The following is a 26,539-nucleotide window of genomic DNA, read 5'->3' on the forward strand; positions in this document are numbered from 1 at the left end:
GCATACAGGATGTGAGAATTGCCTTCTTAGGTGCGACGAAATATGCTGTCCGAGGATGCACCCATACACCAGGGGGAAGCAGAAAAGCGGCGATCAGCAGGCCCGGGTGGCAAGCATTTGGCACGAACAGAAAGCTTAGAAAAGTCTTGCTATCTAGTCTTTCTGCCGCTCACAGCAGCGCTTGTACTTAACAACCTTGGTATGGTAAGTAGGGAAAGGACTAGTGATGGCAGAGTACCTAGGGTCTCAAACACGGTGACTAAGCGCATTGAGGCTGAGCTGACTGCACCTCGACGGCAATAGCGAGATCCGTCTACTCCGTAAGATTCACTGACCACGGAAAGACTCCGTGAAGTTGCGAGGGCGCGAGTATGAACAGGGGCATAGCATGATATCGTCCGGTGTACCAATATCCGACTTGCCAACAACACGAGCTCAATCGCCATGTCCCAGCCTTCCCTCGTCACCCAACTCTCTCACTACATCCTCGATACCCTGTGGCAGCTCTCCCAATGCTGCAATTGCTTCCCCGCTAATCCTTCCCTGCGCCTTAACGGCCGCTCCTTCAAGATCCTGCGGCTCTTAGGCGAAGGCGGTTTCAGCTACGTCTACCTCGTCCAATCCCCCGGCGACCCGACTCTATACGCATTGAAGAAGATCCGGTGTCCGTTTGGGCAAGAAAGCGTGTCGCAGGCACTCAAGGAGGTCGAGGCGTACAGTCTCTTCAGCCCACATCCGAATATAATACATGCGGTCGATCATTGTGTGGAGGACGACAAAGGAGGCGAGGGGAACAAGACGGTTTATATATTGCTTCCGTACTACCGAAGAGGGAATCTGCAGGATGCGATTAATGCAAATCTGGTGAACCATGCGCGGTTTCCGGAGCGGAGGCTCATGGTGTTGTTCTTGGGCGTGTGTCGAGCGTTAAAGGCAATGCATCAATACCGCGTCAAGGGCGCGCCAGGGGGTGAGACGAGCAGGAAAAAGGCGAAGAAAGTCCGCGTTCAAGCAGCTGAAGCGGATCGGGAAGCTGAGGCGGCGGCTGTACAGGCGAATACGAGTCGGCGACGGCGAGACAACGGAGACACGGAGCAAGAACCGCTTATGGAAGGTGAAGTCATGGCAGCGCAGGAGGGGATGGAAGAAGGTCAGATGCGGAGTTATGCACATCGGGATATCAAGCCTGGTAATATTATGATTTCGGATAATGGCACGCAACCTGTTCTCATGGACTTTGGCTCGCTCGCACCGAGTCCCACGCCAGTCACTAGCAGAGCGCTGGCATTGCAGATACAGGACCAGGCAGCCGAACACAGCACTATGCCCTATCGCGCGCCGGAACTTTTCGACGTCAAGACTGGAACCGTCATAGACACGAAAGTGGACATCTGGTCGCTAGGCTGCACACTCTACGCCTGTCTGGTCGGTAAATCACCCTTCGAAGCTCGAAGCGAGGAGACAGGCGGCTCGCTCTCCCTTTGCGTGCTTGGCGGCGACTGGCGCTTCCCGGATGAAGGTCCGGCCGAGGCCAAGCGCGGCAAGCAGAGAGTTACCGATGCTGAAGCGCCGAAGAAGAAGGAGGACGTCGTTAGTGAGCCGGTGAAGGAGGTGGTGAGGGCTTGTCTGAGGGTTGAGCCGGCGGAGAGGCCGGATATCGATCAGTTGACGGCCATGGTGGAGGAGGTGGTCGCGAGCTTGCCGGATGAGGGGGATGTAGCGGTTGAGATGGAGTGAGTGGGCTTTGGGGCGGAATTGAAAATGCTGTAAGATACCCGTGAGTGCTTTTGAACTGTACAGTATGTTCCACTCGAGCGTAGCTCGGGCGTTAGCAGGACCGAGCGAAACCGGGGACCTATGCGTAGCCCTTGCAGATAATGATTCGTGGAAGAGGGCAAGATCAATCACAGTCCTATGTGGGTCAACCATGTGCCAGAACTCAAACCGCGGTTGTAGTCGCTGTGGAAGCGGCTTTCTGCCGTTGATTGACAACTTGTTCTCCACGCGTTCATACATGTCTGGCGATCAGAGCTCAAACGTTGCGAAATCCAGGCTTGTCTCGTGCAGAGTCTAGGATCTGTGCCTGCCTAGCCCGCCACGGCGGAAGGATATGGTCACGCTACGAGTCTGGGCACATCCAGTTTCGATCTTCTGGCGGCACTGGGGGAGGCAAGGACTCGAACAGAGTCTCAGAAAGGCCCGCGCGCTCTGAGTGGTCGCCGCAAGGTAGTACTGCGTTTATCTGCCATGTCAAGCAGGAGTACGTCCAGTGCAACCAAGAGGCAACTAAGTAGAAAATCAACTATAGCCTCAAGCCAGGTGACAGTGTCCTTCTAGAAAGCGTACGTCAGCCTTGAGAAGGTTCGCTTGACATCCTGAAGTGCGCCCTGGCTGTGGTCATGCTTCCTGACCTCATTTCATCCAGCCACGAGTTTGTCGAGACCTTCAAGCAGTGGTTCAAGCAAGTTTTCAAATATATGTGCCTGGTTAGGATTGAAGAATATATTGTTGCTTGTAGTGGCCTTGAATAGCGAAAAGCTCATGGCTAGATCGGCAATTGGTTGGACAGCCGCCTCGACGTCCTTAGGCTAGTTTCTGTACGCATGATAATAGTCGAGAAGGCTCTGACACAGCTCGATGGCGAGGAGGCCACACCGATTGCGCCAGATGCCACGCCGAACGCCTCCGTCATGGCTGGAGAGCCTGAATCAAAATGCGCTCACTCGTTGTGCTCTAATAGCGAGAGGTTAGGGAGAGACAGGAGCATGCCATAGGAGAAGCAGCCTTGCACATCATCCTGCGAGGCTAAGCCGGCAGCCTGTCCCGTTTGTGGCTTCGATCATGCTGCGAGCGAGCGGTACAGCCAGCCAATAGCTCGATTGGCGCATTCAGGAGCGATGGAGTTGAAGCATACTCGTGTGGGTGAGTTGTTGTATCGTCACTCTGTGGGCGCACAGGTGGACGGTCGTAACATGCACAGTCATTGAACATAAACTGCTTTCAACGGAAACTGAAGTCAGCACAGAACCTCACGTGAGCGGATTTCGCTAGAGTACGTTTTGTCGCCAAGCCTTCATTTGGCGGGAGTTGCCGCTCACACCTCGAATTCCGCATCACGAACAATGCCGATAACATTGTGATTCATTACAAACACCACAACAACCCGCCTTAAACCATCACCCTATACTGCGTCGACACTATGGGGGGCAAATCTGCAAACAAGGCCGGTTATTTCGACAAGTTGAAGGGCTTATTGGAAGACTACAAATCTATCTTCATCGTCACCGTCGACAATGTCTCCTCCCAGCAGATGCACGAGATCCGCCATGCCATGCGCGGAAAGGGTGTGGTGTTGATGGGCAAGAACACTATGGTAAGAAGCTTGGCATATGGACGCAGGGAAAGTAGTGGGCGATATTGACGAGTATGCTTGTCTAGGTTCGCCGCGCCATCAAGACCTTCCAGAACGATAACCCCGAGTATGAACGCCTTCTTCCCCACGTCAAGGGTAACGTCGGCTTCGTCTTCACCAATGCCGACCTGAAGGAGACCCGCGAACAGATTTTGTCCAACCGTATCGCGGCACCTGCTCGTGCCGGCGCTGTAGCACCACAAGATGTCTTCATCCCGGCCGGCAACACCGGCATGGAACCTGGCAAGACCTCATTCTTCCAGGCTCTCGGTGTGCCTACCAAGATCGCTCGTGGTACCATCGAAATCACGGCCGACTTGAAGATCGTCGAGGGTGGCAGCAAAGTCGGTGCCTCTGAAGCTACGCTGCTGAACATGCTCAACATCTCTCCTTTTACCTACGGCATGGGTATTGCGCAGATCTACGATGGCGGCATGACATTCTTGCCGAGTGTACTGGACATTGAGGAGGAGCAGCTGCTAAAGGCATTGAAGTCGGCGATTGCGGCCGTGACGGCTATCAGTCTTGCGGCCAACTACCCGACCATTGCTTCCATCAACCACAGCGTCGCCATCGGCATGAAGACGGCGATCATGAACATCACCAAGATCTCGCTTGCGGCTCACTACCCGACTCTGCCATCTGTCTCGCACACCATCCTCAACGCCTACAAAAACTTGTTGGCGATTGCTGTGGAGACCGAGTACGAGTGGCCTGCGATTGCGCAGCTCAAAGCCGGTATCAGGGATCCGTCACTTCTGCAGGCTGCGGCTCCGGCAGCGTCGGAGGCTGCGCCTGCGGCGGAGGAGGCCAAGGCGGATGCGCCCAAGGAGGAGGAGAAGAAGGAAGAGGAGGAGGAGGAGGACGAGGATATGGGCTTCGGTCTGTTCGACTAATCTTGTCCGTCAACGACGTTCACCCGGCCACGGCCTTTGCGGCGTTCAAACTTTACAGCCAGATAGCGCGAAGCAATGCCAGCCATCAGCGAGAATGAGCAGCTTGTCCCCAAGCTATAACCACCTTGACCGATCCGCGTGACCTTATATCCCAGTGCGGACACGGGACGCAGGTACGTCAGCACACAAGGCTCTCTCATAATTCCTCTCAGAATTCCTCTGATTACACCTTTTTAACCCTGAGTTCCTCAATGAGGATCACACACGAGCAACAACACAATTCAAATTGACTATGATCTACATCTCCATCCTGATATCTGAATCTTGTGAATTAAACGTAGTATATGCGGTAGCTAACCGAAGCTTTGCAGACGCCACTCGAAGAAGCTCCGGCAACTGAACACCGCCGTTTCAATTACTCATGCTCCATCCAGGCTTCTATCCCACCTTACCCAGATCAACCCTAGCCCAATAGCACTCCCACTTACTCCTTCCACCCAGACTCCGACACATGCCCTCGCTCGCCTTGTTCCCAACAATCACATACCCGAGCGCCAGCCTCTCCGTCCCGTCTTCGCTAAATCCTACCACGTGTTCTCGCAGAATCTTCGTCGTGATCGCCTTCGCTAACCCTTTACCCCGCCACCCCGGCTCCACGTGCAAACTCGTCAGACTCGTGTCCAGGCCTATGAACGCCCATGCAATTGGATCCGAACCCTCACCACCACGTGGGTAGATTGCTAGAGACGGTAAGATGGCCAGCGTACGGTCCTGCCGCGGAATCTGTGTGCGACTGCGCACGAGAGAGAAATGGCACGGTTTCACCTCGCCCCACATCAGGCCCTCTGGTAATGGTCGCGGGCTATGGAGAGTGTCAAGGTTGAAAAGGAAAGTGAAATTGGGTGCTAAGCTGGTCTTGAAGTCGAGCGAGAGCACGCCAAGGCGTTGGAATATGGGGACTGTTCGTTCGTGGACTGCACCCCAGAGCATGATGTTCTGATTTGATAGGTGGCCGCCGTAGTCATTACGGGAGAAGCCGGCGGTGTCGGCGTCTTTGTCCGTGGCGGTGGTGGGATTGGAGGGAGACGGTAGGCCGTTCAGAGCAGATCGTTGCTGGTGTATGCTTTCCGGCACGGGAAAGTCCTTTATAGCACCCAGGAGGTCTAGTACGATTGCGTCGATGCGATGCCATGCTTTGGTATCCGTAGCGGGAGGTGGATCATGCTCCCACGAGGCGAAAAACCAGACTTCGGTCTCCGGTCGTACAGAGCGGTCTATAAAGGCGAAGACATATGGCTTAAAACCCCCTTCACTGTTCGATCCGTCCGTCGCTGCCTCAGCGCCGATGAAGTCGTTTCTGTCATGTTGATAGCGTACGATGTCGTCATGGCCGAAGTTGGTAATGAAGCAGGAGGAGTTCAGGAACTTGCCGAATTGCAGACGCCTGTAGAGTGGTAGTGCAGTTGGTAGGTACGGTTTAAGGACTGTCAAGGCTCTGGGCACTAGTTCAGCGCCAATAATGGGGTCGGCGGGATGGCAGATAGACAGTTCAGGATGACCGTCAACGGTCGGCATGATGGGACGAGAGTAGTGGCTTTCTCTGCGCGAACAAGGAGCAACAGTCAGGGGAGATGACATGGTAGGAGAGAGTTGCTACGGAACCGGGCCATTACACCTACGCCGGCCGGCACCTGTGACACTTCCACTTACGACTCATTCATCCAGACAATTATCATCGGCAAAGACAAAGGGCGTGCGGTCGAGATATCGCCTAATTGAGAGTTAAGCGGGCAACGAGCAGACTAACCGAGATGAGAAGGTATGTATGCGCTGCAAAAGTGGAATCGATGATGTTCTATTGCTACTCATCCAATATCTTGGTCGGATATCGCATGCTCCAACGCAACACGAGTGACGTGAGCAGGAGATGAAGCTCCGTACTGTACGCGCATGTAGAACGCTTATCGCTTATCGATTACGGCGATATGATCGCTAGGACCTCGCTCCGGGTCTTCGTAAGCATTCCGTCATGCCTGTCTTCTTCGCTTCACGTGTTGGTGCGTCAGGCCATTGTGTTTCAACGCACCTCAAGGTGCTAGGGATGTGTAGAGCTGTCAGCTGTGCGACCACTTAGTGAGTTCTCGATCTATATAACGTAGACTATATCTTCCGCATCTTGCAACCCTCGAACTCTTCACATCAGTTGATACCAATTCTCCTACCATTCCATTACCCATTTTCTGATCTCTTCCAATGTCGCCCAAAATCCTCGTCGTGCTCTCGTCCCATGACAAGCTAGGCGATACTGGCAAGCAAACAGGATGGTACCTTCCCGAGTTCGCCCACCCGTACTACAAGCTGGAGGGCAAGGCCGATATGACCATCATCTCACCTAAAGGCGGCGCAGCGCCGCTAGATCCAAGCTCGGTGGAGATGTTCAAAGAAGATGCCGAAGCGTCCAAGTTCTTAAAGGAGAAGGAAGCGCTGTGGACCAACACCGACAAGCTCAGCAACTACCTTGGCAAGGCGGATCAGTATGATGGCATTTTCTACGTTGGCGGACATGGACGTAAGTAGTCAAGATAACCTGGCCTCAGAGAATGGTGGACCGCAAATGGTGCTTGCGCACTGACTCCCCCCAGCAATGTTCGACCTAGCCACCGATTCCGACTCACAGCAGCTCATTAAGGAGTTCTACGAAGCCGGCAAAGTCACCTCAGCCGTCTGCCACGGTCCCGCCGCTTTCGTCAACGTCAAGCTCAGCGACGGCTCCTACCTTGTGAAGGACCAGGAGATCACCGCCTTCACCAACACGGAGGAGGATCAGGTCGGGCTTTCAAGCGCCATGCCTTTCATGCTCGAAACAAAGCTGCAGGAGAACGGCGCCAAGATCGTCAAGGCTGACCAGCCGTGGGGTGTGAAGGTTGTTCAGAGTGGCAAGGGCGGAAAGTTGATCACGGGACAGAACCCAGCAAGTGCGGCTGGGATCGGTGAGGCCATCTTGGCCGCGTTGTAGATTGTAGCGAGGCTTCTCTATAGACCCAGTCTCGAACTAACATGCTTCCAAGTTGCATGTCTGCATCGGTTACTCCAGCCTACTCCAGCGACATACGCCGTCTGTCCCAACGCCATACGCTATGCAGGTAATCATGCCAATCTCTTCTCACTCCCTTGTGAGTATAGGACCACCTACGTACCATATCTCACCACATACTTGAGTGTGACCTCCGGGAAACTCGGGTCATTTACAACAAATTCCTCTCCCTCCGCTAATATCTCCCTCACCTTGCGCTTGAGGTTCGGTCGCGTGCTCTCCTCCAGCCCTGCAGGAGTGGAGTAGTACAGACTCCTCTCCTCCGTCCGTAAATTCGGCTTCTTGAGCTGCGCTTCCGGTCGCTCAGCCAGTGACTCAACGAACTCGCCTAGCGTGGATTCAGGGTCAAGGGTAATGCCTTTTGGCAGGTTTCCGCAAACGGGACAATCATCCTTCTTTTGGTGCTCAAACGTGTACGTGTACACGCTACTGTCGCCTGTGTAGAGCATGTAGTTATTCTGGCCTGGGTTACCGAGGAAGGGAGCGGATGAGGTGACGATCTTGAAAGCCTCGTTGCAGCAGGCGGCGGCTATGATGGCGTTGGTGGATGCAATTGCTGGAATGATGTTCTTCACGACGCCTTGAGTCATCGAGTACGTCACACCCTCGATCTTGAACTGTTTGGCACGCTGAATGGCAGTTTGATAGAGCCAGGTAATGTGTTCTGGGTCGTCAGTATCGAGGATAATGTCTTTGCGCTCTTCTTCCCACTTGATGATATGCGCCCATTCGATGCAGTGTTGAGGCTGCCGTGGGATTGTGGCGAGTGTGCAAAGCGGGACGGCTGCGCGAGGAGCGTGCATATCCAGTTGGCACTCAATGCAGCTGGTCATGGTTGGAAAGATGACACGAGCTTGGCCTTTAAACCCTTCAGTTCCGCCATCTATGAGCGGTTTCAGGCTGTCCGGGTTGTCCATGTCGACCATACTGACAAGTGTGGCGTTGATCCAGCGTCGGGCTTCAATGCTGTCGAGGCCGCAGATAACGACGTTGAACTGCATGTAGAAGTCCTCGTCCTTGTCCTGGATCTTGCCGACATGTGGAGTGATGGTGCAACCTGGGCAGCGCTTCATGACGAAGTTGGCAGCGACTGAGGCTTTGGGCGACCCGACATCCTTTTCGCGGAAGAGAAATTGCCGGTTGAGGTTTGAGACGTCGATGGTATCCATGTCGATTACGTCGATGTGTCGGAAGCCGGAGAGAGCCAGGTTTTTAAGGATCTCACAGCCCAGACCGCCAGCGCCAATGACGAGGATCCGCGAGTTGGAGATATTGTTCAGGGGCGTTGCGCCAGGTTCGTACTCATCCGGATCGGTGTAGGCGCCTTGACGGGACAGGAGACGGTTCATGTGACTCCATCGTGGTGATGTGGTGCTGTCCTCCGACTCAGGGTGGCCATTGAGCGTTCTGGCAACGCCTTCAGGCTGTAGGGTTGCTGCCATGTCGCCGTCGAACACAGGTCGAGGGTTCGGTGTTTGCGCGAGAGTGAGCCCACGCACAGGTCGTGATGTCTTGAGCTCATACAGGTCTTATCGATTACCACGGTCAAGCTCCATGCTTCGAGCACTTTTCAGCCAGCTGTAAGAACGCGTCAGCACGTGAGACCGCACCTTCACTCATATGTGATAATCTCGTAAGAACATGCACCCCAGGTGGCCGTGGCGAGAACATGTGCCCAAATAGAGGATGGATCAACTCCTGAAGGCTGTCAAGACGGCTCGTCCAAGTGATCACCACGCTCCGGAGTCAGCACTCAAGGCTGTCAGCACTAGGGCTTCGACTAGGGACGACCATGCTGTAGCGGCGACCTCAAAACCTGCCAAAAGATCCCCTCGCGTCTTCCAGGACTATGAGGTTACTCATCAGCAGCTGCGTACGGCTAAAGACGCCCTACGTGTCCTGCGGTCCCTACCGGATGCTGAGACTCTGGTTGCCACCTTGAAGCAGCTTCTCTCCGAAGACGGCTTGAATGGCTTCAACTTAGCCGCCCCCGGACCCGTGCAGACCCAGATACTTAGCACTCTGGTCAATGATCTTCTACCCACTTTTTGGCCCGCACTGCACGGAGCAGACAGAGACCTGCTCCTCAAGTGCTTTTGCAACGTCAGTGGCCTCAATGCTCTGCTTGCGAAGCTGCGCGCGATTTTCAGAGCAGAAGTGGACAAGCTGGAGAGGCTCGCAGAACTACAGAGCCTATTAGGGGCATTTCAGGCCCTAATGAGAGGCGACAATGTGATCTTAAACCTGTGGACATGTCTGCAGCTTGCCACCCTTGATCAGACCAAGCGAGACCTTCTCTGGAAGGAGCTTGCCGTTACTGTGACCTCCGGTAAGATAATATCAACTGTAGCGCAAGCCGAAGACGTCACGAATTATAGTCAATCAAATACACTTAGCCCAAAGTGTTGGCTTTCGAACGGTGCTGAGTACGCCAGATGGCTCGGGAGAAATATTGCGCAGCTGGCTGTTCATGAGCCGCATCACTATGATAGCAGCGTATCCCGCGCGATGCAGGACGCCGCGCAAATGCTAGCGAAGTCACTCAACCTGGGCTACTCGAGCAGTCTAATCGGTGGACTCATTTCTACTTTAATCGCGCACGACTGTGAAAAGTTACGGTCAATTTTTACTCTTTTGCCTGCTCATGCCAAAAGACGATTTCTGGAACAGACCCTTCGTTGGCTATCCACAGTCGCAACGTCGTCTTCCTATACTGCAGTTTCAGAGACAACAAGCCTCCATACGGACATCGAAGCGATTGCGTTTTTCCTCTCGGCCCTGTTAACAGACGAGCAGTCCATCTCGTTTCTCACAGCCGTCTTGTACAACCCTACTCTGGCGGCTGCGTACTCTCGTCCCGTCATACGCGCCAGCATCGCCGCTTTGGCGCACACTCCGACGTCGTCATCCCTGGAAACGATTCTCGAGTGCACCATGAGCACGTTCAACGATCGCCTCTTCATTGAACATGCACCAATCTTGCAGCAGGAAGTTATCGCTCAGGTCATGCTCATGACCGCGGGTTATCTGCATCGACGAAGTCCGATGTCAGTCTTGCTGATCTCACGCTCAAGCCAGCATATGCAGGGTACTAGCAATCGTCTTGACACATCAGGCAATCGAGCGAGATGGCTGGGGATGATTGTTGCTACGAGTATATCAAGTCTAGTGGATAAAGAGGGTAGCCGAATGGACTTTGCAACTAATGATGTACGGACGGAGGAGGCGGTGTGGTACCTTGGCCTTGTCAGAGTTCAAGATGGGATTGGCAGTTTACAAGACTTCTCTAGGCTGATTCACAACATCACGGCAGGAAAGCGGCTCCCTCCACAGGTCAAGGCGCGAATTAGTACTAGCGATGCGAAAGTCCAGCTAATCGACGGCAAGCCAGTCTTTGGTCCACCGCGCCCACCACCTCCGCCAGTACAGTCAGAAGTCATTGGCGAGAAGGTCACCGAGATCGTTGACGCAGACGACGAAGACGAGCAAAACAATGACGGCCTTAAACCGTATGCTAAGCCAGATAGCGACCCAGAAGACAGCGACGACGATGCCACTCTCGTCAACCGCAACAAGCCGCGACCACCAGTCTATATTCGGGACTTGATGACCATGCTCCGCGACGACAAGGATCACGACCGCTTTCAGCTGGGCATCAAGCACGCCGCGCCGCTCGTTCGTCGGAAGTCGAACTTCGGCAGTGAGGTCAAGGACCACGCAGAGGAGTTATTGAGCTTGCTGTGCAATCTTCAGGATCCGTTTGACACCGACAACTTCGACGACCTCAGATTGAGGGCGATGATCGCAGTACTTCTCAGTGACGTGGAGGCGTTGGGACCGTGGCTGAGCAAGCAGGTGTTTGTCGAGGGCTACTCCATCGCCCAGCGGGGTGTGATGATGACCGCAATTGGCTTGGCTGGGAGGGAGCTTGCCGGTTTACGTCATGAAGATGAGATGAACCCAGCCTTCGCCGATATAAACTTCCCATCGAAAACACTTCAACCACGCTTACACGCGACCTACACCACGGCGCAGACGTCCATGAAGCGATTGCAGCATGCCACGAACCGACTTGAAGACCGTCTGATGCAGCCGCTAGCGCTCAAGGCCGCGGATCATTCCACAACCCACCTGGACGCAGTCAAAGTCCGGACGTTTTCATCTCGTCTAACAAATGAAAGTCAACGTACCGTCCGTAAACGTACTCCCAACAAACTCTCCAAGCTCCTCGCCACCGCTTTCTTCCAACCACTCATAAGTCGTTACAACCAAGACCTTGCCTTCTACGCCTCCAGCACCGTTTTCGCCACCGCACCTATAGTCCTGACGACTTTCCTTAAGACTATCGCGCTTCTCCTTCACGCTTCCGGGCCTGCTACTTTGCACCTCCCAGACCTGACCGCAGCCTTTTGGGATTTGTTGTTGACTTTACGCGTTAAAGCTGCGGGCGACATCACAGTGCTGGAAGCTGTGCTCTTCTCGCTACTGACGATGCTGGAGGTCAATGCGGAGCAGAGTCGACAAAGGTTGGGAAGGGAGGAGCAAAAGAGGTTGGCGGAGACGCAGGCCTGGGCGGAGATTGTGTTTGAGAAGTCTGGGGGTGCGGAGATGAGATTGAATGGGGGCGGCAACGGGAAAGAGGAGGAGAAAGTTAGGAGGTTGGCCGCGGGCGTGCTTGTAAAGTGTGGGAAGCTTATTGAAGAGTGGCGAAAGGAGATGTTTGGAAGCGCGGCAGGGTGAAACCGACAGTTGGCACGGAGATGTCGAAGTCAGAGTGCTTGTTGGTGGATAGGCAGTGGCCAGAAGCACTGCTACGCCCACCACTTTCCAGGCCTCCTCACCATTCACATTGACGTTTAGCGACTGACATCAAATCGGAACGGCTCAAGTCCACGCTATGGCTCAAGATGTTCCTGCATACCTCAGGCGGCCTTCCCCTCTCTCTCACAGAAGTACTGCCGATGCACAGTTCAACAAGGGTTAAGTTGAGTGTTGATATCGACGATTTTGGCGGCGCCGCAATTACAACGCGGTGGCGAAACTGACCACCACGACTCGATGAGTGCCGACTGTCAACTACAAAGTACCTAGCGAGACGCATCTCTGTCTCTAGCAAGACAAGCAGTGTAGGGCAGCCTGCTGCGGTGGAATTTTGGTAATTGACGGGCACATTCGCTTGCTACTCAAAGTGTGGCCTCGGTCACTCCTTCGAAGTTGCCGAGCCTCCTCATCCGCGCTGCAGCCTCCAAACGTACACATCCTCCATGGAGAATTTTCACGACGATTTGGTGATCGAACTGGCCACTCACCTCGACATCGACAGCTTCATGAACTTCCGCCTTGTCAACAAGCACATCTGGAAGGCTGTGCAAAGTCGCATTGCTGCAGTTACGCTCTACATCGCTAAGAGGACATTTCCTGGTCAGAAGCGTATACTGCTTCGCATGCCAACGGAAGAGGCTGACGCTCGCTGGCTTGCAAGCTTCCGCAGTAAGCAGCTGGCCATGATTACTGTCGAGTGCTTGAAGCCTTCCATCCCTGCCGACGATCCGCTCTGCGACAGTGTGTGGCACAAAGTCGAAGCTAGCTGGGATGCCGTTGCAAGTCGATACACTTAGTCTACAGAAATTTTACGGCAGGCGCCCATGTACCAATTCCGGCGATGACGAGAAATTCGACCGGTACTATCAGTTCCATCATGGCAACATGCGGACGCTGCAGCACCGTTATGAACTCGAGGACGAGATACTGGAAGACATTCGGCTCGGAAGGTCTGCTCTGCCAGCGGGTCACAGCCGCAGGAACTAGCGTGCAGGGAATGACGGCATGAACATCATTTACAGTCAACTGGGCTCTATCTGTGCTGAGCAAAGGGGAGCCTTGGATCCGCGCGAGAGAGTGCGCAATACTATTCGCACGCAACCCAAGCTTTCTCTACTGACAGATTGAGTATATGAAGGCTGACAGCAGACGGACTGCTAGTCAGCCTCCCCACGCCATCTCAGAAACCTCACGGACTACTCTCCATGAGCTCCGGAGCGAAGTGGCGCCTGCCGTGGGCGTACACATGCCTTTCTCATTGAGATTACCGCGGGTCTTATAGGGGACATCTACACCCGCCCACTGCCCTCAGACAACCCGTGCTAGCACCGCGCCGTACTCAAAGCGCTGAATGTTGTACGTTAATGGATGCGCGTGCCCGTGAGTATTAGTTTGTCAACACCCTGCTTCGAAGACATGGGTCTATTAGGTATGGCAGGCCAGACTCTCCAGGTATCGATCGGCACTGTTGCTCTCCAATGCGTTGTCTATTCGGTGCGAAAGCTTTGGTGCGGAGGGTGGAGGAGGACTCGAGCCTTGGCGATCGAGTCCTTGATGACAGCTGCGACATTCGCTGGGCACTGCCGCAACCATGCAGTATAACGAAGCGGTTCTCGGGAGGAATCGAAGCGCAATGTTCAAGTCCATTAGAAAATGGTTGGCAATCTGCCGTCCGTGGTCCATTCGACTAGCCGACTATTACTTCTGCTGTCGTATGCCCACCATATTCCCTTGCCTTGCCCTCTCTTCCGTCATCGCCGCAATCACCGCCGCACCAATACCGCTTCCGTCTTCGGCGCTCGTGATGGTAATGGGGTCTTCTTTGCGGTCCTGCGGCCAATCGAGCACTTCGCCCATTGCCTGCGCCCACCGCTGCTTGAATGTAGGATGCTTGTTCGCCACACTGCCGTCCGCGGCAACATGACCGGACTTAATACCTTTCATGCGGCAGATAGCGGAAATACCACACGTACACAGTCTTGCCCCTCTAATGGCGATGATCTCCGCCAATCTATGACATAGCCACAGCTCCTCGTCCGTTGGCTTAAGCTTCAATAACTCTGCAAACTGTGCTTTCACTCCTGGAAGCGGGTCGTTTTCTAGTGCGGACAGGAACCCAGTGTCGAGAGCGTATGGTTGCTTGAGGCTTGTCGCATCCTGGCCTTTCAACACCACTTGTCGTTCATATAAATCCAGTAGGATCTGCCGGAATATCTCGCCTAGATACAGTCCAGCGCTCAACTTCTCGAAGGACTGCTCACCCGGCTTTGGACTCTCTTCGTCGATGGCTACGTCATACTTTGTCCGAGGCAACACACGGTGTGCATTGTCGAAAGCACCATACTCACAATTGATCGCCATCGGCGTGTCTGGCGGCAGATCAATCTTCATCTTCCGGATCGAGCCCACGTTCTCCATGTAGGCAGCATTACAGCCTGTGCCGAAGATTGCGCCCACGATAGTGTCAGGGTCGTTATATGCTGAAGCAATCATGGCGCCGGTAGTGTCATTGATGAGGGCCACTAAGCGGATTGGAAGATTCTGCATGTGGTCAGCTGTGGACGACGAAGTGGTCGGAGATCGCAAAGCATACCCGCTTAGCCATCGCATCCCGAAGCTGGCCGGCTGCATCTTCACCTTCGACACCTTTGATCGCGAGGCCTTTAGTCCAGGTTTGAAGCACACCATGGTCGATGTAGTCCTGCGAAGCCGGATAAGAGAAGGTGAAGCCAAGTGGTAGCGGGTTCTCTGCAGTTCCCTGTAGCGAACGTTTCCCAACAAAGTCTTGTAGCGAGTCGGCAATGAAGCTCCATAATGTGTCCGCATCGCTGGTCTTGACTGCCGATGGGAATTGATAGACGTCCTGATCCAGCTCCGTTTGACCATGGCGCTGATTCAGTTTGATCCAACAAACCCGTAGCTTTGTGCCTCCGAGATCCATAGTGAGATACTGGCCCTTCTCGTTGCCGGTTGGGAAGCCGAGCGTCCATGTCACGTTCATGGGCTGTAGAAACCATTAGTACGATACAGTCGTCGCGGATTAACGGGTCGTACAATGTTCGAGCCATGATTCTCGAGTCCCTCCTTGAGCTCTTCTTCAAAGCGAGCACTGATGTCCTTCAAGATCTGCGTGTTGACTTCGAACTGTTTCTCGATAGTTTGTAATTCTTGTCTCAGCTGGTCCGACAGACCGTCATCGCTAGTGATTGAAGACATTTTTGGGAAAGCTAGCGGTCTTGGAAGAAAGATTTACGAAGACGGGCAGCAAGTCAATACGATAGACTGCTGTCGTTCACGGTCTGCCCTACCTTTCAATCTGTGTACGGCTAGATGGAGCAGTCTGCTCCGACATAACGTAGAGTTTTGAACACGCGTGACGTCAACAGTGCTGACTCCAGCGTCAATTCACCCAAATATCCTAAGCGAGGAAAGGTGAGGTAGTGGACGCATCACAGTACGCGCTAGGCGCTCAAGCTCGTTGTCCGCGAAGGTGGAGCATGATAGGCCTTTGCACAAGTAGAGAGGAACGTCAGGATGAGAGTGGTGGGTGGGTTCTTATGGTCATGATATGCGTAATGCTGAGCATGAGTGACTCCATGATCTGGTCCAATCATGTGATCGGTGCGCAACATCAGGCTCTCCTTTATTCTCACGGCCTTATCAAAGCAACAGCATGAGCAGAGCAGGTTCAGCATTCTGGGGTGTTAGCCTTGCTACGATCTTTGGCGTTGTTACAGCTTATGTGGCGTGGCAACCGGAGCTTCAACGCCTGAAGGAAACACGAGAGGGCACGTTCAACGAATCGCATGTAAAGCAAGATGAACATGCGATCAGTAAGGCGCTTATAAGCGATCTCAAGGAGGCCAAGCATCAGGTCACAGATACCGACAAGAAGGGTGCGTTATGGGGTTGGCGACAGTTGTTGTTCGCACGGCAACAGACTGCAGTACCGGAGAGCGAGGAGAGAGCCCATGTCGTCGCAGCCAAGGTGCCTAAGGAAGGCGTTTGAAATGGAAAAGGAACAGACAAATAGCCGGAGTATGCCGTCTGCACATCAGCTACTGCTGTAAATGGTACTGTCCGACCTACTTAGTGTCTCGCGTACCGTACGGCATGAACGACACACTGGAGCAATCAATAGTTCAAGGCGAACTTAAGATAGCAAGACAACACAGTGGCAGCGAAAATTCGACTTTCACATCAGCAGTCGTGGCGCTATTACAGCCCAAGGAAGGGATCGCTCGCTCAACCGGATGTCACCACGCGCCTTCAACCAAGCCTCACAGGGCCATCAGCTCGACATCATGAGAAATCTTCACCCTTCTCCTCGATACCCTCTTTCACCCGCAGCAACAACGTCGTCTTCCACTTGTCCAGCTTGCTCAGCTGGTCGAATTGGAACAGCTTGTCTGCGAACTTCTCCTGATCACCTTCATCTACCGCTTCCACCAAATCTACAAGCAATTGGTGCTCCCGTGTCGAGGCAAATGACGGATCAAGATCGCGATAGCTCTCCAATGCTCGGTTGGTGGCTACCATGTCTCCGGTGCAGAGATGACATATACCTGCCTTGAGGAGATACTCTTTTACCGACCACTTCATCAGGTTGTTGTTTATGCTGGATTTGGCGACGCGCTCATAGTTGGATATGGACTTGTAGTAGTCCTTCTCAAGGGCAGAGAGATCGGCGAGCTTGAGGTACAGCTTGTTTGCAAGTCTGCGCGTGCCGAGAGCGTCAGTAACAGTGGCTTGCCAGCAGACAGACAACTCAATACCTACGCCTCTGCATTATCGTTCTCAAACCAACCGGCCGCCGTCTCATACGCCTCTGCCGCTCTCTTCTGATCATCTATCTCCACCTCGTACAGCTCCGCTAGTTGTTGCTTGTACCCTGCCGCTCTTCGGAAGTTGCCCTTCATTGTGTAATGGTTTATGGCCTGCTCCAAACACCGCGCCGCATCCTCCGGCTCGTCTTTTCGGTAGCTCTTGAAGGCTTCTGTGAGTGTGTTCGCGGCATCGTCAGGCTCGTTGAGTTTCTGCTGTTGTAACGATGCAGCTTTCTCGAAAGCTTGTCCTGCTTCGCGACCGGCTTTCTGCATGCGGAAGGCATTCGCTGCCTGGGTGTAGAGCTCGACGGCGCGCTCGAATTTCTCTGTGCGCCCGCCAAAGAGGGAGAAGCCGCCCCCAGCGGATGAGGCGGCCTTGTCGGCCTGTATATGTTCTGTAAGTCGCTGCACGTGCTTAACGTGCGCCGGAGGCGTGGAGAGCTTACCTGCTGGAGGAGTGCTCGAGGATCTTGCGACATTGTCGCCTTGATGCTATGGAACTTGTTGGCCAGATCTTAAGCGAGTGTATGCCAGGCAAGCCGATTCATCAATAGGGCCGAGCTAGAGTTGGATACGGCTGCATGGCATGCTGCAGATGCGGCTGCCTTTCGCAACTCGCTGACGTATCGTGGCTCGAGTCAGGGTCCATTTTGGCCCCACTTTGCGGCGCGTCTTCCCATCGCGTGTCTGAACACTCCGACTGCATGTCTTGTCACTTCCACATCAGACTCGCCGGCGATCGTATCTGCAGCGCCGGCGTGCAAGATGAATATGCAGCATAGTACGAATGGAGCGTTGGAAGGGCCGGATCGAGGTTGCAGACTCGGAAGACGAGGACGTTGCATTCAGCAATGATTCGCAGGACCAGGAAAGGGCCCGAAAGCGACAAAAGATCAATGATCATGGAGAAGCTAACGAGACACAGCCATCTCTGCGTGTCACTGGAGCCGCCCCTGCTCGGAGGGGTGACTGCGCTACCGGACAGAATCTCATTGAATCAGCTTGTGACGATGAACCTTGGCTGCAGGGCAAGGCTACAAGCATCGCTACCTATGGCAAGAATCGTAGGTCGGCAAAGAACGAGCAGTCGCAGACTCCGAGAGCCACATCGAGCAGCCCTGGCTCCCCAATCAAGTCAATTGCCCAGGAACGAGATCTGCTTCCCGACCAGCAGCCCGGTTCACGGCGCAATGCAGACGACGAGCTTCGAAATGTGAGCCAGCTTTTCGCTGTACATGATTTTGACCGACCGACAACGCCAGACAATGGCAGGGTCGACTATGCAAGCACGTTTTCCTCCCCACTTAGTGAGCTCGGTGGCACACCACCTGCGCCTCCATTCGCTGGCTTGTTGGGAGGTTTGTCTGGAGGCACGAATACCGTGACCGTGGCGAACGGGAGAATCGAGAACCCGGACTTCGCAGAGAGCGATGCAAGCCCCGCCGTACTCAATCGCAGGCCGCTACGAGCGAGGACGGAGAAGCAGCTGCATCCCTATCTGCACGACCGCACCCTGTACCATCAGCAATGGAGACAGCGAGGTCTAAAACCTGTCCATTTTAGGATCGTCCACGATGGTGTGGAAGAGACGCAGAGTCAATCCTCTGGTGCAGTCGAGAGCCAGGAGGGTTGGAACCTGCAGGAGGCCGACGTCTTGCCCGAAGAACAAAGTCCTGAATTGATGACTGCATCCTCTGACATTGCGCGTGAGACTGAGAATGTGCTCAGTGCCGCGCAAAGTGCCGCCGCTGACCAACGAGAGTCTGATGATGAATTTCCGGAGATTGAAGCCATTTTAAAACGGAGAGTTACTGGCGGTGTCTACATCAACCACAAACGAAGGAAACTACCGCATCCGTTACAAGCTCACGCACAAGAATCTCTCAACGATGGCCCCACGTCCCTTGTGGCCGCACAGGCCGATGTAGGTGACTACGTTACACCTCCATCCCTGCCGCCGACCTCAAGTGACTCAGGCAAAGCGGCCTCGCCTGTGCTTCCTTCTGGCTTCAGACTGCCCTACAGCGCTAAGGCTGCTCTACCCACACCTCAGATCTCGTCTGACGCGCCTTTGGACGTTGCGACAGCCGGAGAGTTTCCAACCCCAGGCTCGAAATCTGTGCCTCGTCGCTTGCGCTTCGCAAGAACGTCAAGAGCTCAGGCACCTGCGATCGCTGTTGGCTCTAGCACGGACTCGGAGGTGGGCTCTAGCACGGACTCGGAGGTGGGCTCTGATAATGACCAGTATGTCGAAGAAAGACAACTACTGAAAGCCCGCAAACGTATTCGGGGTGTACTGCCCGCTTCCTGGCTCAAGATTGATCTCCGTGCACAACAGCGCCGAACGTCCCCTTCGACGCAAAGGCCACGATGTCCCAGCACAGCATCACCGCCACCGTCTGGTATGCGTCCGCTCCGAGGAATCGCCCAACGAATCGGCCACGCTTCCACCACGCCGGCGCGAAACAGCCCTCTCGTGCTTACCGATAATGAAGCAGCTTCCGATCATGAGTCTAGATACGACGGAGGCGCCGGACGGTCTGCTCCCCGCCTAGCACCTAGACTGACCGCTCAACTCACGCTCGAGCGCAACATAGGATGCACCGCTGATCTGATGGAAGTAGACTGGGTAGACCCAATGTTAGCTGCATCTACACGCCGAAACCACAAGCCATCAGTCACAAGAATCAGAGAACCCAAGATCACTGATGCTTTACGAGGTATCAACCAGCAGCGCCAATCCTTCTCCGAGGAAAGAGGAGGCGTTAGCGCTTTCGAACGACCCAGGACTGTGATCAAGCGAACAAGAGGATGGCAACGCCAACAACGTCCGAAGCAGCAATCATGTGGCCATCGACTAAGCATCTTGGACGTAACACCTGTAATGTCCAACGATGCACCGTTGCCCCAGTTCCTTCGCTTGGCTCGCCGTCAAGCACAACAACAAACGAACCACGGCAGACATTCTCCGTCGAATAAGGTCGTTCGACTCGCCACCGAAGACGACACGGCCGAGGCCAACCAGACCTTGAACGCCTGGCGGGAAGGCACCATTGCGCCATGTCATACAATGCGGCGACTACTTACGGATTTTGAGAAACATAGGCTCCCACCACCAGCTGATGAAGGGCTGTCTGAAGATCGTTACGTTCCCCTACGCGACATCAGCAATCTTCAGCAGGGTAGGTTGCCGCAGCCCTTGCGTAAGTCCGCAAGCCTGGAGAAGAAATCCCGAAGAGTGGTCACCACCACTCGTCGGCATCGGCAAACGCAACTTGAGCTTATAGTCCTTCGACGCGACCGTGCGGACGCAGTCAGTGAGTCTCAAGACCGCAGTGCACAGATGGGCGACCCTGAGGAGCTCGACGATAGTCTACGTCGCAGGCGTAACCGACAACGCCCACAGATTACAACTTATCGTAACGCTCAGCTCGAGTCTCTTGAATCGACCTTTGATCAGCATCACCGGTCGTTGGCCTTTGTGCGCCGCATCAATTGCTTGACTGAAGCTGTCACCAAGCCTGCCCGATCCGTGCCGTCCACAGGCTTACAGCGTCTTCGATATCTGCAGCAGCATGAAGCCGCACACGCGCAACCGAGTGCAGTCCATTGCCAAGTCGAGCTTAGCTCGCAGACAGACCACTTCCTCAATAACAACGATCACCAAGAACAAATGGAGCGGGCTCGGCTGCCCTTAAGACAGCGTAAACGGCTTGCGAGACATCTCAATGCGGACTCACGTCACTACCGACAGCCAAGCGAGCCTCTGCCCGATGTTGTCATCGTCGAGGACTTTCCAATTGAAGAACCTACAACTACTAGCACCATTCTGAACGGCCTGGGACCGTTCGGATCCCGTTATGCAACAGACTTCGATGTGCGTCCGTTACCGCTGGGCATTTTCTTCCACGAGAGCACATTCATTGGCAGTGGCGACTTTGCGGCTAGTCTCAGACTCAATGACCGTAACTTTGCAACCGTCACTGGCCGCATGCGTGTGCATGTGGGCGAGCAAGTACTGGAATGGGGTCCATGGACCGAAGGCGTGGCATCCGGCATGGCAAAGATACCTCAAGGCATCCGGGACGCTTCCTCTACGCTTGTGAACTTACCAGCTGAAATCACGAAGGCTGAACAGCTCGCTATTGTCAGATCTAACGTTGAGCATATGCTTCGCTCGATAGTACGCTACTGCTCGAAATGCCTTGCGTTTCTCGACCCCGTCGATCGCCGGGCATGCATCATCCACCTACAGGGGCTTGTCGAAAACCTAGACGAAGTGAGCGCTGAACTCAGCGCGGAGCCATGCGTTAAACCAGATGTGCATGTTTGTTGCTTGCAGTACACCCTGGTCATTGCTATGCAAGTATCGCAGCTGTGTAATGATTACATGGTTACGCACGAGGTCAAGCAGCGGACTGATGAACTAGTCAAGCGCAGCGCACAGAAGCTTGCGGAGCAGCTGTATGCTGGTCGGATGGAGGATTTACGAGCAACTTACGAGACCCTACGGCACCATACCATACGTGAAGCTGGCATTCGGAACGACGATATATCACTGTCAACAGCCGTGCTTCTCCGCCACGGTCTACGACGCTCAACGAACGAATTCAAGGGCTTCGCTTTCTGGGATGTCATCGAACCTGTTCTGGCTAACCCCACCCGCTCAGGCACTTCGGTTAGTGTCCTGGACCAGGTCTGGTATGGCATCTTCACTTTGCTCCCTGCTTTAGAAGTCGACGAGTATGGTATTGCACGGCCAGGCAGCCGCTTTCAGACGATCCCGCAGGGCTGGTCGCTGCCAAAACAGCTTCTTGGGCGGCTCTTTAGCCTGTATCCAGCCACGGCCAGTGGCCGCTCATCAACGATCAATGACTACGTGCGAGCAACGTTGTCCAGATGCTACCGGCTGGTCAGCGACTGGGGCTGGTCTGAATGCGAGCCGGTGCTGAGCACCATCTTTGACTTCTTTGCTTGCCGAGGATTCGCGCAACTGGAGCATGAGCAGTCGCACGGCTCTGTTGCGTACCTTGACGTGCTTGAGGCATCGCCTTCGCTTGAACTGCAGCCCGAAGACCAATCATTCCATAGTTTCCTCAAAATCCTGGCATTGGGGCTGCTGAACATGCGCAAGTACGGCGTCTATTCCGATCGGAAGATAAGCGGGATAGTTTGGCGCTTTGTGCCAAATCATGGGCGAACGTATCGGAAAGACGCGGATGTCAAGCAGTCGGACATTGAGGCTCTCCGGAACCACTTTGACTTGCTTTGTACCCTCTACTTCGCCTCGCCTCCCAGCCATCGGCTGCGTCCTGAGCTTCTGCAGAACCTTGTGGACCATACTCAGTCCCATCGAGAAGCTTGTCGTCTCAGCGTACGTGCATGGACCCACCTCGCTAGCTTCCAGGCCTCGAGTGCCTTGCGGGATGAGGCACTGCAGCCGTTTACGGTATGGTTTCAGGACATCCTTGTGAAGACGGTGGGACAGTATCGCCTTGCAAAGACCGAGGCGGAGCGTGACTTCGCAACGGCAAGGGCGCAGGGCGTTGTTGCCATAACAGACTGTATGCTCACAACAACAATTGCAAGCAATCAGAGGCAGATCGCTGCTACTCTGGTGGATGTTTTGGCCGGTCTCAAACGAGCTCTCAATGCAACAAACAATCTGCCAACTGCGGTGGCTCTCATCCAAGGCTGCAATTTTTGGAAGATCTTCGTACCGTTCGATGTTTCCGAAAGACGACTGCTCGTTGTATTAGACGAAGCTATTCAGGTGCTGAAGACAGCATTAACTGTCGAATCAAAGCTCCTACGCATGCCAGAGAGTCAACTGGAAAGCGAGGAGAGCCAAGACTACGGCGACCTGGACGCTTTGCAGGCGCTAACCACAGGCCAAGGCGGATCTGTTGCGGAGCATAGTAGCATAAGCGAAGTACTCCAAAGCGGAGTAGCTCAGCTCTTGTCGAACATTTTCGGGTCTGATGGTCCTGTGGAAGACACGATACTAGCTGGGCTTGTCGACGTTTGGGCGGACATTGTCCACAGCGCCGTCGAAGCCGGTAGAAGAAGCTTGAGCAGCTTCACAGACGAGTACTCAATTGACTCATGGCGCCAGCTTCGTGACACCGACCACAAACGCAAGTGGACACCGTACTTCTACGCCCGGCTCGTTGTAGGAGGTGTCCCTGGGGACTCGGAACTCCAGGTGGACTCGCTCAGAGTGTGGCTGGTTTCGCTTGTCGAACGGGAGGCGCTGCTCAAGCATCAACACCTACTCACTGCTGCCTTAAGCAACAGTCACAACAATCACGCCATGCTGCATAACTTGCCGTTCACTCGCAATCCGAGAACCGCTCGCTTCGACGTTAGCTTGGACATCATACGTGTACGAAGGCTTGCTGTACTCTCCATCGTCCTTTCTAACATGCGGGAGGATTTCGACAAGACCTTACGTACCCGGCCGGGGTATGTGTTGGAGTTGCGCAAGGAATACGGTGATCTCCTAAAAGCGCTCATGCTAGCCATGAAGTCCAACTACCAAGAGCTCTGCGTTTCGCCCAACAACACATCAGCCGATGCGAATGCGGAAGGCTCGTACGTCGAGTTCGTCCAGCATATAATTTCATTTCTGCAGCAGCACACCATCGATATCTGTCCGGTCGATGGCTTCTTTACAAACTCCTCCGCTTTCCCTCTGCCCGCTGGAGACCCGATGTACGTTGAAGGCAGGCTGAAGAGTTACGTACCAAAGCTGGCAGATGGCAGGACGAGGAAACAGCTCGCTGTATTCGTGCATACGGTCAGTGAGCGAGCTGCCGTCGATGATCAGCAAGCGTATCTTGTCCAGCAGCTTGTCAGCGCCATGGACGGCGTGCTGGACTGCAGCAGCACTCAGTCACCAAGCTTGCGGCACGTCCTGCTTACCGCAATCTTTCCTGCGTACATTCGGATGGCCTTATCTACCGCGTGCTCGTGGATCCTGGCACTGCCAATTCTGGAGGCCTGCGCGATGACCGTAGACTCTTTGATGTACCAGAGCGCGGTCACGGACGAACAACACTCAAAGGCTATGAAGGACATGCTTATATCCGTACTTCTCAGCTTGAAGACGCCCATTTCGGAAGTGCTGGATCACCCTGGATTGCTACGTTTGCCACACTCGCAGAGGGTGTTGACGCTTGTTTTCGAAGTGTTGCGGGCCATGCTAACCGTCTCCGAGTTCCTGCAACGATCCAAATGGGCGATCGACAATCTGGACAGCCTCCTGCCATCGACGCACGCCGCTGCGCTCGATATCTTAGCGCGGATGGAAGGCGCCAACGGCGCTATTCCCGAGTCTCTCCAGAACTCCAACACTGACCAATTCTTGACATGGCCAGACACGCAGACGTTCACGAGGCAGCAAGTCGAGAATGCCTTGGAGAAAGAATGGTACGCATATGACGGACACTACTTCGTGAGAAGAGGTACTTCTGCAAGAGAAGTGATCGTACATCTGGCGGACGATGACACTGGATTGCAGGGGCTGCTCGCCTCTGTGAAACAGTACTGCGTGAGTTACAGCGCCGTTATGGCGAGCGGTCAAGCCTTGGTTCGAGGACGCGGAGACCATGATGTCTGTGACGTTGATAGCATTGTCATCTAAATGGTGGGAGCATTGATAGCGTTCTAGCGAGCACGTGAATGAAATTTATGATCGACTTTGCGAGCTGCAAGCGCTACTGCTGTCACAGATGGTTTGCAAGTGTCACCCCAGCTTTTGCCGATCGTCTGCAGCTCCGAGGGCTCCATCTGCGCATGTCGCGTGCAGCGCGAATAGAACGCGTTGGCGCACCACACCATCACCGCATCAAGTTTCAGACAGCTCAATCTACCCCTCCCAAGTGTTCCTGTTCGTGATTCGAGCTGCAGGGCTCCGCGCATTGGTTATTTCTTGATCCTGTACTTCGACTGCTTCATTTCTTGTGTTTTCAATTGTGCCGTCATCGCTACGTCGTTATACAGTGCACTGTCTCGAGTCCTTGGCTTGAAGGAGGAAACAGTGGCACCCTCGGGAGCAGAACGTGCAGTGTCTCTGCGTTCATCGCACGGCGAACGCATACACGCTCTCATAAGCAGGCATCATGGCCATCACGAGACGACAGATAGTCACAGGCGTCAGCGTTGTGGTAAGCTATCTATGCCTACGTAAATGTAGCTACGCTCTAACGAAGAGGGTTCAGTATCTTAGCGCGCTGACAGCCCTTGCTGCCTACGCACTCCACAGTGCGCATGTCTACTCTCTGCCTATTGCCGACATCATAGCTGGTCTCTGTGTGGCTCTCCCACCTCTTGCCGGCATCGCCCTTGAGGCGGTCATTGCCTTTAACGAGGGTCTTGCCGCAAAGGGCCATCTTCAGACGTCACGGGTGGTTCAAATCACAATTGTAGCTTTCCTGATCTTCGAGACCGTTCTTGCGACTCTAGCTGGCACGCACATTTCGCCACCTGGCAGCTTGGACTGCGCCTTGAGGGAGCAATGGCAGAGTCTGTTCCGCGCTAGAGATGCCGAGACCATCCAGAAGATCCAGGATGCTTTCCAATGTTGTGGGCTCAACAGCCCGAAGGACATGGCTTATCCCTTCCCGGGTAACGGACACAACGCCGACGCCTGCATGGTCCGCTACGAAAGGACTACAGCCTGCATCGAGCCGTGGCGTGACGAGGAGAGGAAGGTGGCTATAATGCTTCTAATCGTCCCATTGGCGGTGTTTGTGTGGAAGGTGAGTAATATCTCCTTGCCATATGTACATCGAGATCGCATGGCTAACCTAGTTCAGATCGCAATCCTGCTCTCGCCGTCATCAAGCTCCGCGTGGCTGCCTTCAGCCATTCGTCTGCCCAACGAACAGGGCAGTGTAGATGGCGGGCCGAAGCGTCAAGCGATACAGTATCGCGACGTTGAAGACGCCGAGGAGGGCAGTGTACGAGCGGAAGTGGACCGGTTGAACCACGATTCCACGCTAGCGTCGACCATTGAGGGCAGCAGATCGCGCTCTAATGGACCATGGCGGGAGCATGATCGTTGGCGTGAGTCTGGCGAGGAGGCGGACTAACCTCGATGTCTGTTTCACAGTGCTTTCACTGACGATCGAGCGTGTTTCTGTTCTCAAGAATGTGTCTGTACTGCCTATGTATCGTTTCACAGCCGCTTTCGTAGGCAACGCAGATCGCTTTTGCGAGCCTTGCAAGACATCTTTACAACCCCCAAATTGCACACGCAACGCACCAGACACCTGGTGAAGCCGACCGTGAGGAGCTTGCTCACAGGCCCTCTTCCATGCCTACATCTTTCCACCATCCCGGCTTTCCTCCAACGCCCTCCCGGCTGCCCATCATGCTTTCCGCGTCACCTACCTGTCTCCTTTCGCTAACTTCTCGATTTCTCATGATACTGTCAAGACCTTTGCTGTCCTTAATCTTCAACTTCATGGCCCTTGCGGCCAGGTTG

The 26,539-nt window shown here is 54.3% G+C and overlaps 12 protein-coding genes across 12 annotated transcripts; 8 read left to right on the forward strand and 4 right to left on the reverse strand.

Annotated features, from left to right (window-relative positions):
- The first annotated feature begins 217 nt into the window (after positions 1-217).
- On the forward strand, positions 218-2,195 carry BAUCODRAFT_541809 (uncharacterized protein). Its single transcript, XM_007679716.1, has one exon. It carries the CDS (start codon positions 445-447, stop codon positions 1,735-1,737), a length of 1,293 nt encoding a protein of 430 aa, XP_007677906.1. The 5' UTR covers positions 218-444; the 3' UTR covers positions 1,738-2,195.
- Positions 2,196-3,199: 1,004 nt separating this feature from the next.
- On the forward strand, positions 3,200-4,627 carry BAUCODRAFT_578183 (uncharacterized protein; the record flags this gene model as incomplete). The annotated part of the gene is made up of 3 exons (XM_007679717.1): positions 3,200-3,373; positions 3,439-3,921; positions 3,997-4,627. The coding sequence occupies 3 exons, from the start codon at positions 3,200-3,202 to the stop codon at positions 4,306-4,308; spliced, it is 969 nt and encodes a 322-aa protein (XP_007677907.1). The 3' UTR covers positions 4,309-4,627.
- Positions 4,571-6,200, reverse strand: BAUCODRAFT_35429 (uncharacterized protein). Its single transcript, XM_007679287.1, has 2 exons — positions 6,019-6,200; positions 4,571-5,908 (listed from the first exon to the last, which is right to left on the reverse strand). Exon 2 carries the CDS (start codon positions 5,881-5,883, stop codon positions 4,747-4,749), a length of 1,137 nt encoding a protein of 378 aa, XP_007677477.1. The 5' UTR covers positions 5,884-5,908; positions 6,019-6,200; the 3' UTR covers positions 4,571-4,746.
- Positions 6,201-6,561: 361 nt separating this feature from the next.
- On the forward strand, positions 6,562-7,324 carry BAUCODRAFT_73057 (uncharacterized protein; the record flags this gene model as incomplete). Its single annotated transcript, XM_007679424.1, has 2 exons — positions 6,562-6,877; positions 6,951-7,324. The coding sequence occupies 2 exons, from the start codon at positions 6,562-6,564 to the stop codon at positions 7,322-7,324; spliced, it is 690 nt and encodes a 229-aa protein (XP_007677614.1).
- An 86-nt stretch (positions 7,325-7,410) lies between these two features.
- On the reverse strand, positions 7,411-8,966 carry BAUCODRAFT_542044 (uncharacterized protein). Its single transcript, XM_007679718.1, has one exon. It carries the CDS (start codon positions 8,842-8,844, stop codon positions 7,498-7,500), a length of 1,347 nt encoding a protein of 448 aa, XP_007677908.1. The 5' UTR covers positions 8,845-8,966; the 3' UTR covers positions 7,411-7,497.
- A 311-nt stretch (positions 8,967-9,277) lies between these two features.
- BAUCODRAFT_40554 (uncharacterized protein) lies at positions 9,278-12,127 on the forward strand (the record flags this gene model as incomplete). Its single annotated transcript, XM_007679302.1, has 2 exons — positions 9,278-10,735; positions 10,790-12,127. Coding segments are annotated over 2 exons (2,796 nt in total), but the record flags the coding sequence as incomplete, so codon positions are not given.
- A 277-nt stretch (positions 12,128-12,404) lies between these two features.
- On the forward strand, positions 12,405-13,306 carry BAUCODRAFT_542051 (uncharacterized protein). The gene has a single exon (XM_007679719.1). The coding sequence runs from the start codon at positions 12,667-12,669 to the stop codon at positions 13,018-13,020; it is 354 nt and encodes a 117-aa protein (XP_007677909.1). The 5' UTR covers positions 12,405-12,666; the 3' UTR covers positions 13,021-13,306.
- A 567-nt stretch (positions 13,307-13,873) lies between these two features.
- Positions 13,874-15,713, reverse strand: BAUCODRAFT_542085 (uncharacterized protein). Its single transcript, XM_007679720.1, has 3 exons — positions 15,532-15,713; positions 14,817-15,227; positions 13,874-14,764 (listed from the first exon to the last, which is right to left on the reverse strand). Exons 2-3 carry the CDS (start codon positions 15,222-15,224, stop codon positions 13,922-13,924), a joined length of 1,251 nt encoding a protein of 416 aa, XP_007677910.1. The 5' UTR covers positions 15,225-15,227; positions 15,532-15,713; the 3' UTR covers positions 13,874-13,921.
- Positions 15,714-15,864: 151 nt separating this feature from the next.
- BAUCODRAFT_542189 (uncharacterized protein) lies at positions 15,865-16,505 on the forward strand. Its single transcript, XM_007679721.1, has one exon. It carries the CDS (start codon positions 15,897-15,899, stop codon positions 16,230-16,232), a length of 336 nt encoding a protein of 111 aa, XP_007677911.1. The 5' UTR covers positions 15,865-15,896; the 3' UTR covers positions 16,233-16,505.
- Positions 16,506-16,525: 20 nt separating this feature from the next.
- BAUCODRAFT_123895 (uncharacterized protein) lies at positions 16,526-17,528 on the reverse strand (the record flags this gene model as incomplete). Its single annotated transcript, XM_007679722.1, has 3 exons — positions 16,526-16,940; positions 17,003-17,433; positions 17,496-17,528. The coding sequence occupies 3 exons, from the start codon at positions 17,526-17,528 to the stop codon at positions 16,526-16,528; spliced, it is 879 nt and encodes a 292-aa protein (XP_007677912.1).
- A 935-nt stretch (positions 17,529-18,463) lies between these two features.
- BAUCODRAFT_72890 (uncharacterized protein) lies at positions 18,464-24,694 on the forward strand (the record flags this gene model as incomplete). The annotated part of the gene is made up of 2 exons (XM_007679412.1): positions 18,464-18,656; positions 19,683-24,694. Coding segments are annotated over 2 exons (5,205 nt in total), but the record flags the coding sequence as incomplete, so codon positions are not given.
- A 239-nt stretch (positions 24,695-24,933) lies between these two features.
- On the forward strand, positions 24,934-26,466 carry BAUCODRAFT_542127 (uncharacterized protein). The gene is made up of 3 exons (XM_007679723.1): positions 24,934-25,217; positions 25,272-25,811; positions 25,869-26,466. Exons 1-3 carry the CDS (start codon positions 25,173-25,175, stop codon positions 26,142-26,144), a joined length of 861 nt encoding a protein of 286 aa, XP_007677913.1. The 5' UTR covers positions 24,934-25,172; the 3' UTR covers positions 26,145-26,466.
- Positions 26,467-26,539: the final 73 nt, after the last annotated feature.

Source organism: Baudoinia panamericana (genome assembly GCF_000338955.1).
Source record: "Baudoinia panamericana UAMH 10762 unplaced genomic scaffold BAUCOscaffold_8, whole genome shotgun sequence".
Lineage (NCBI taxonomy): Eukaryota > Fungi > Ascomycota > Dothideomycetes > Mycosphaerellales > Teratosphaeriaceae > Baudoinia > Baudoinia panamericana.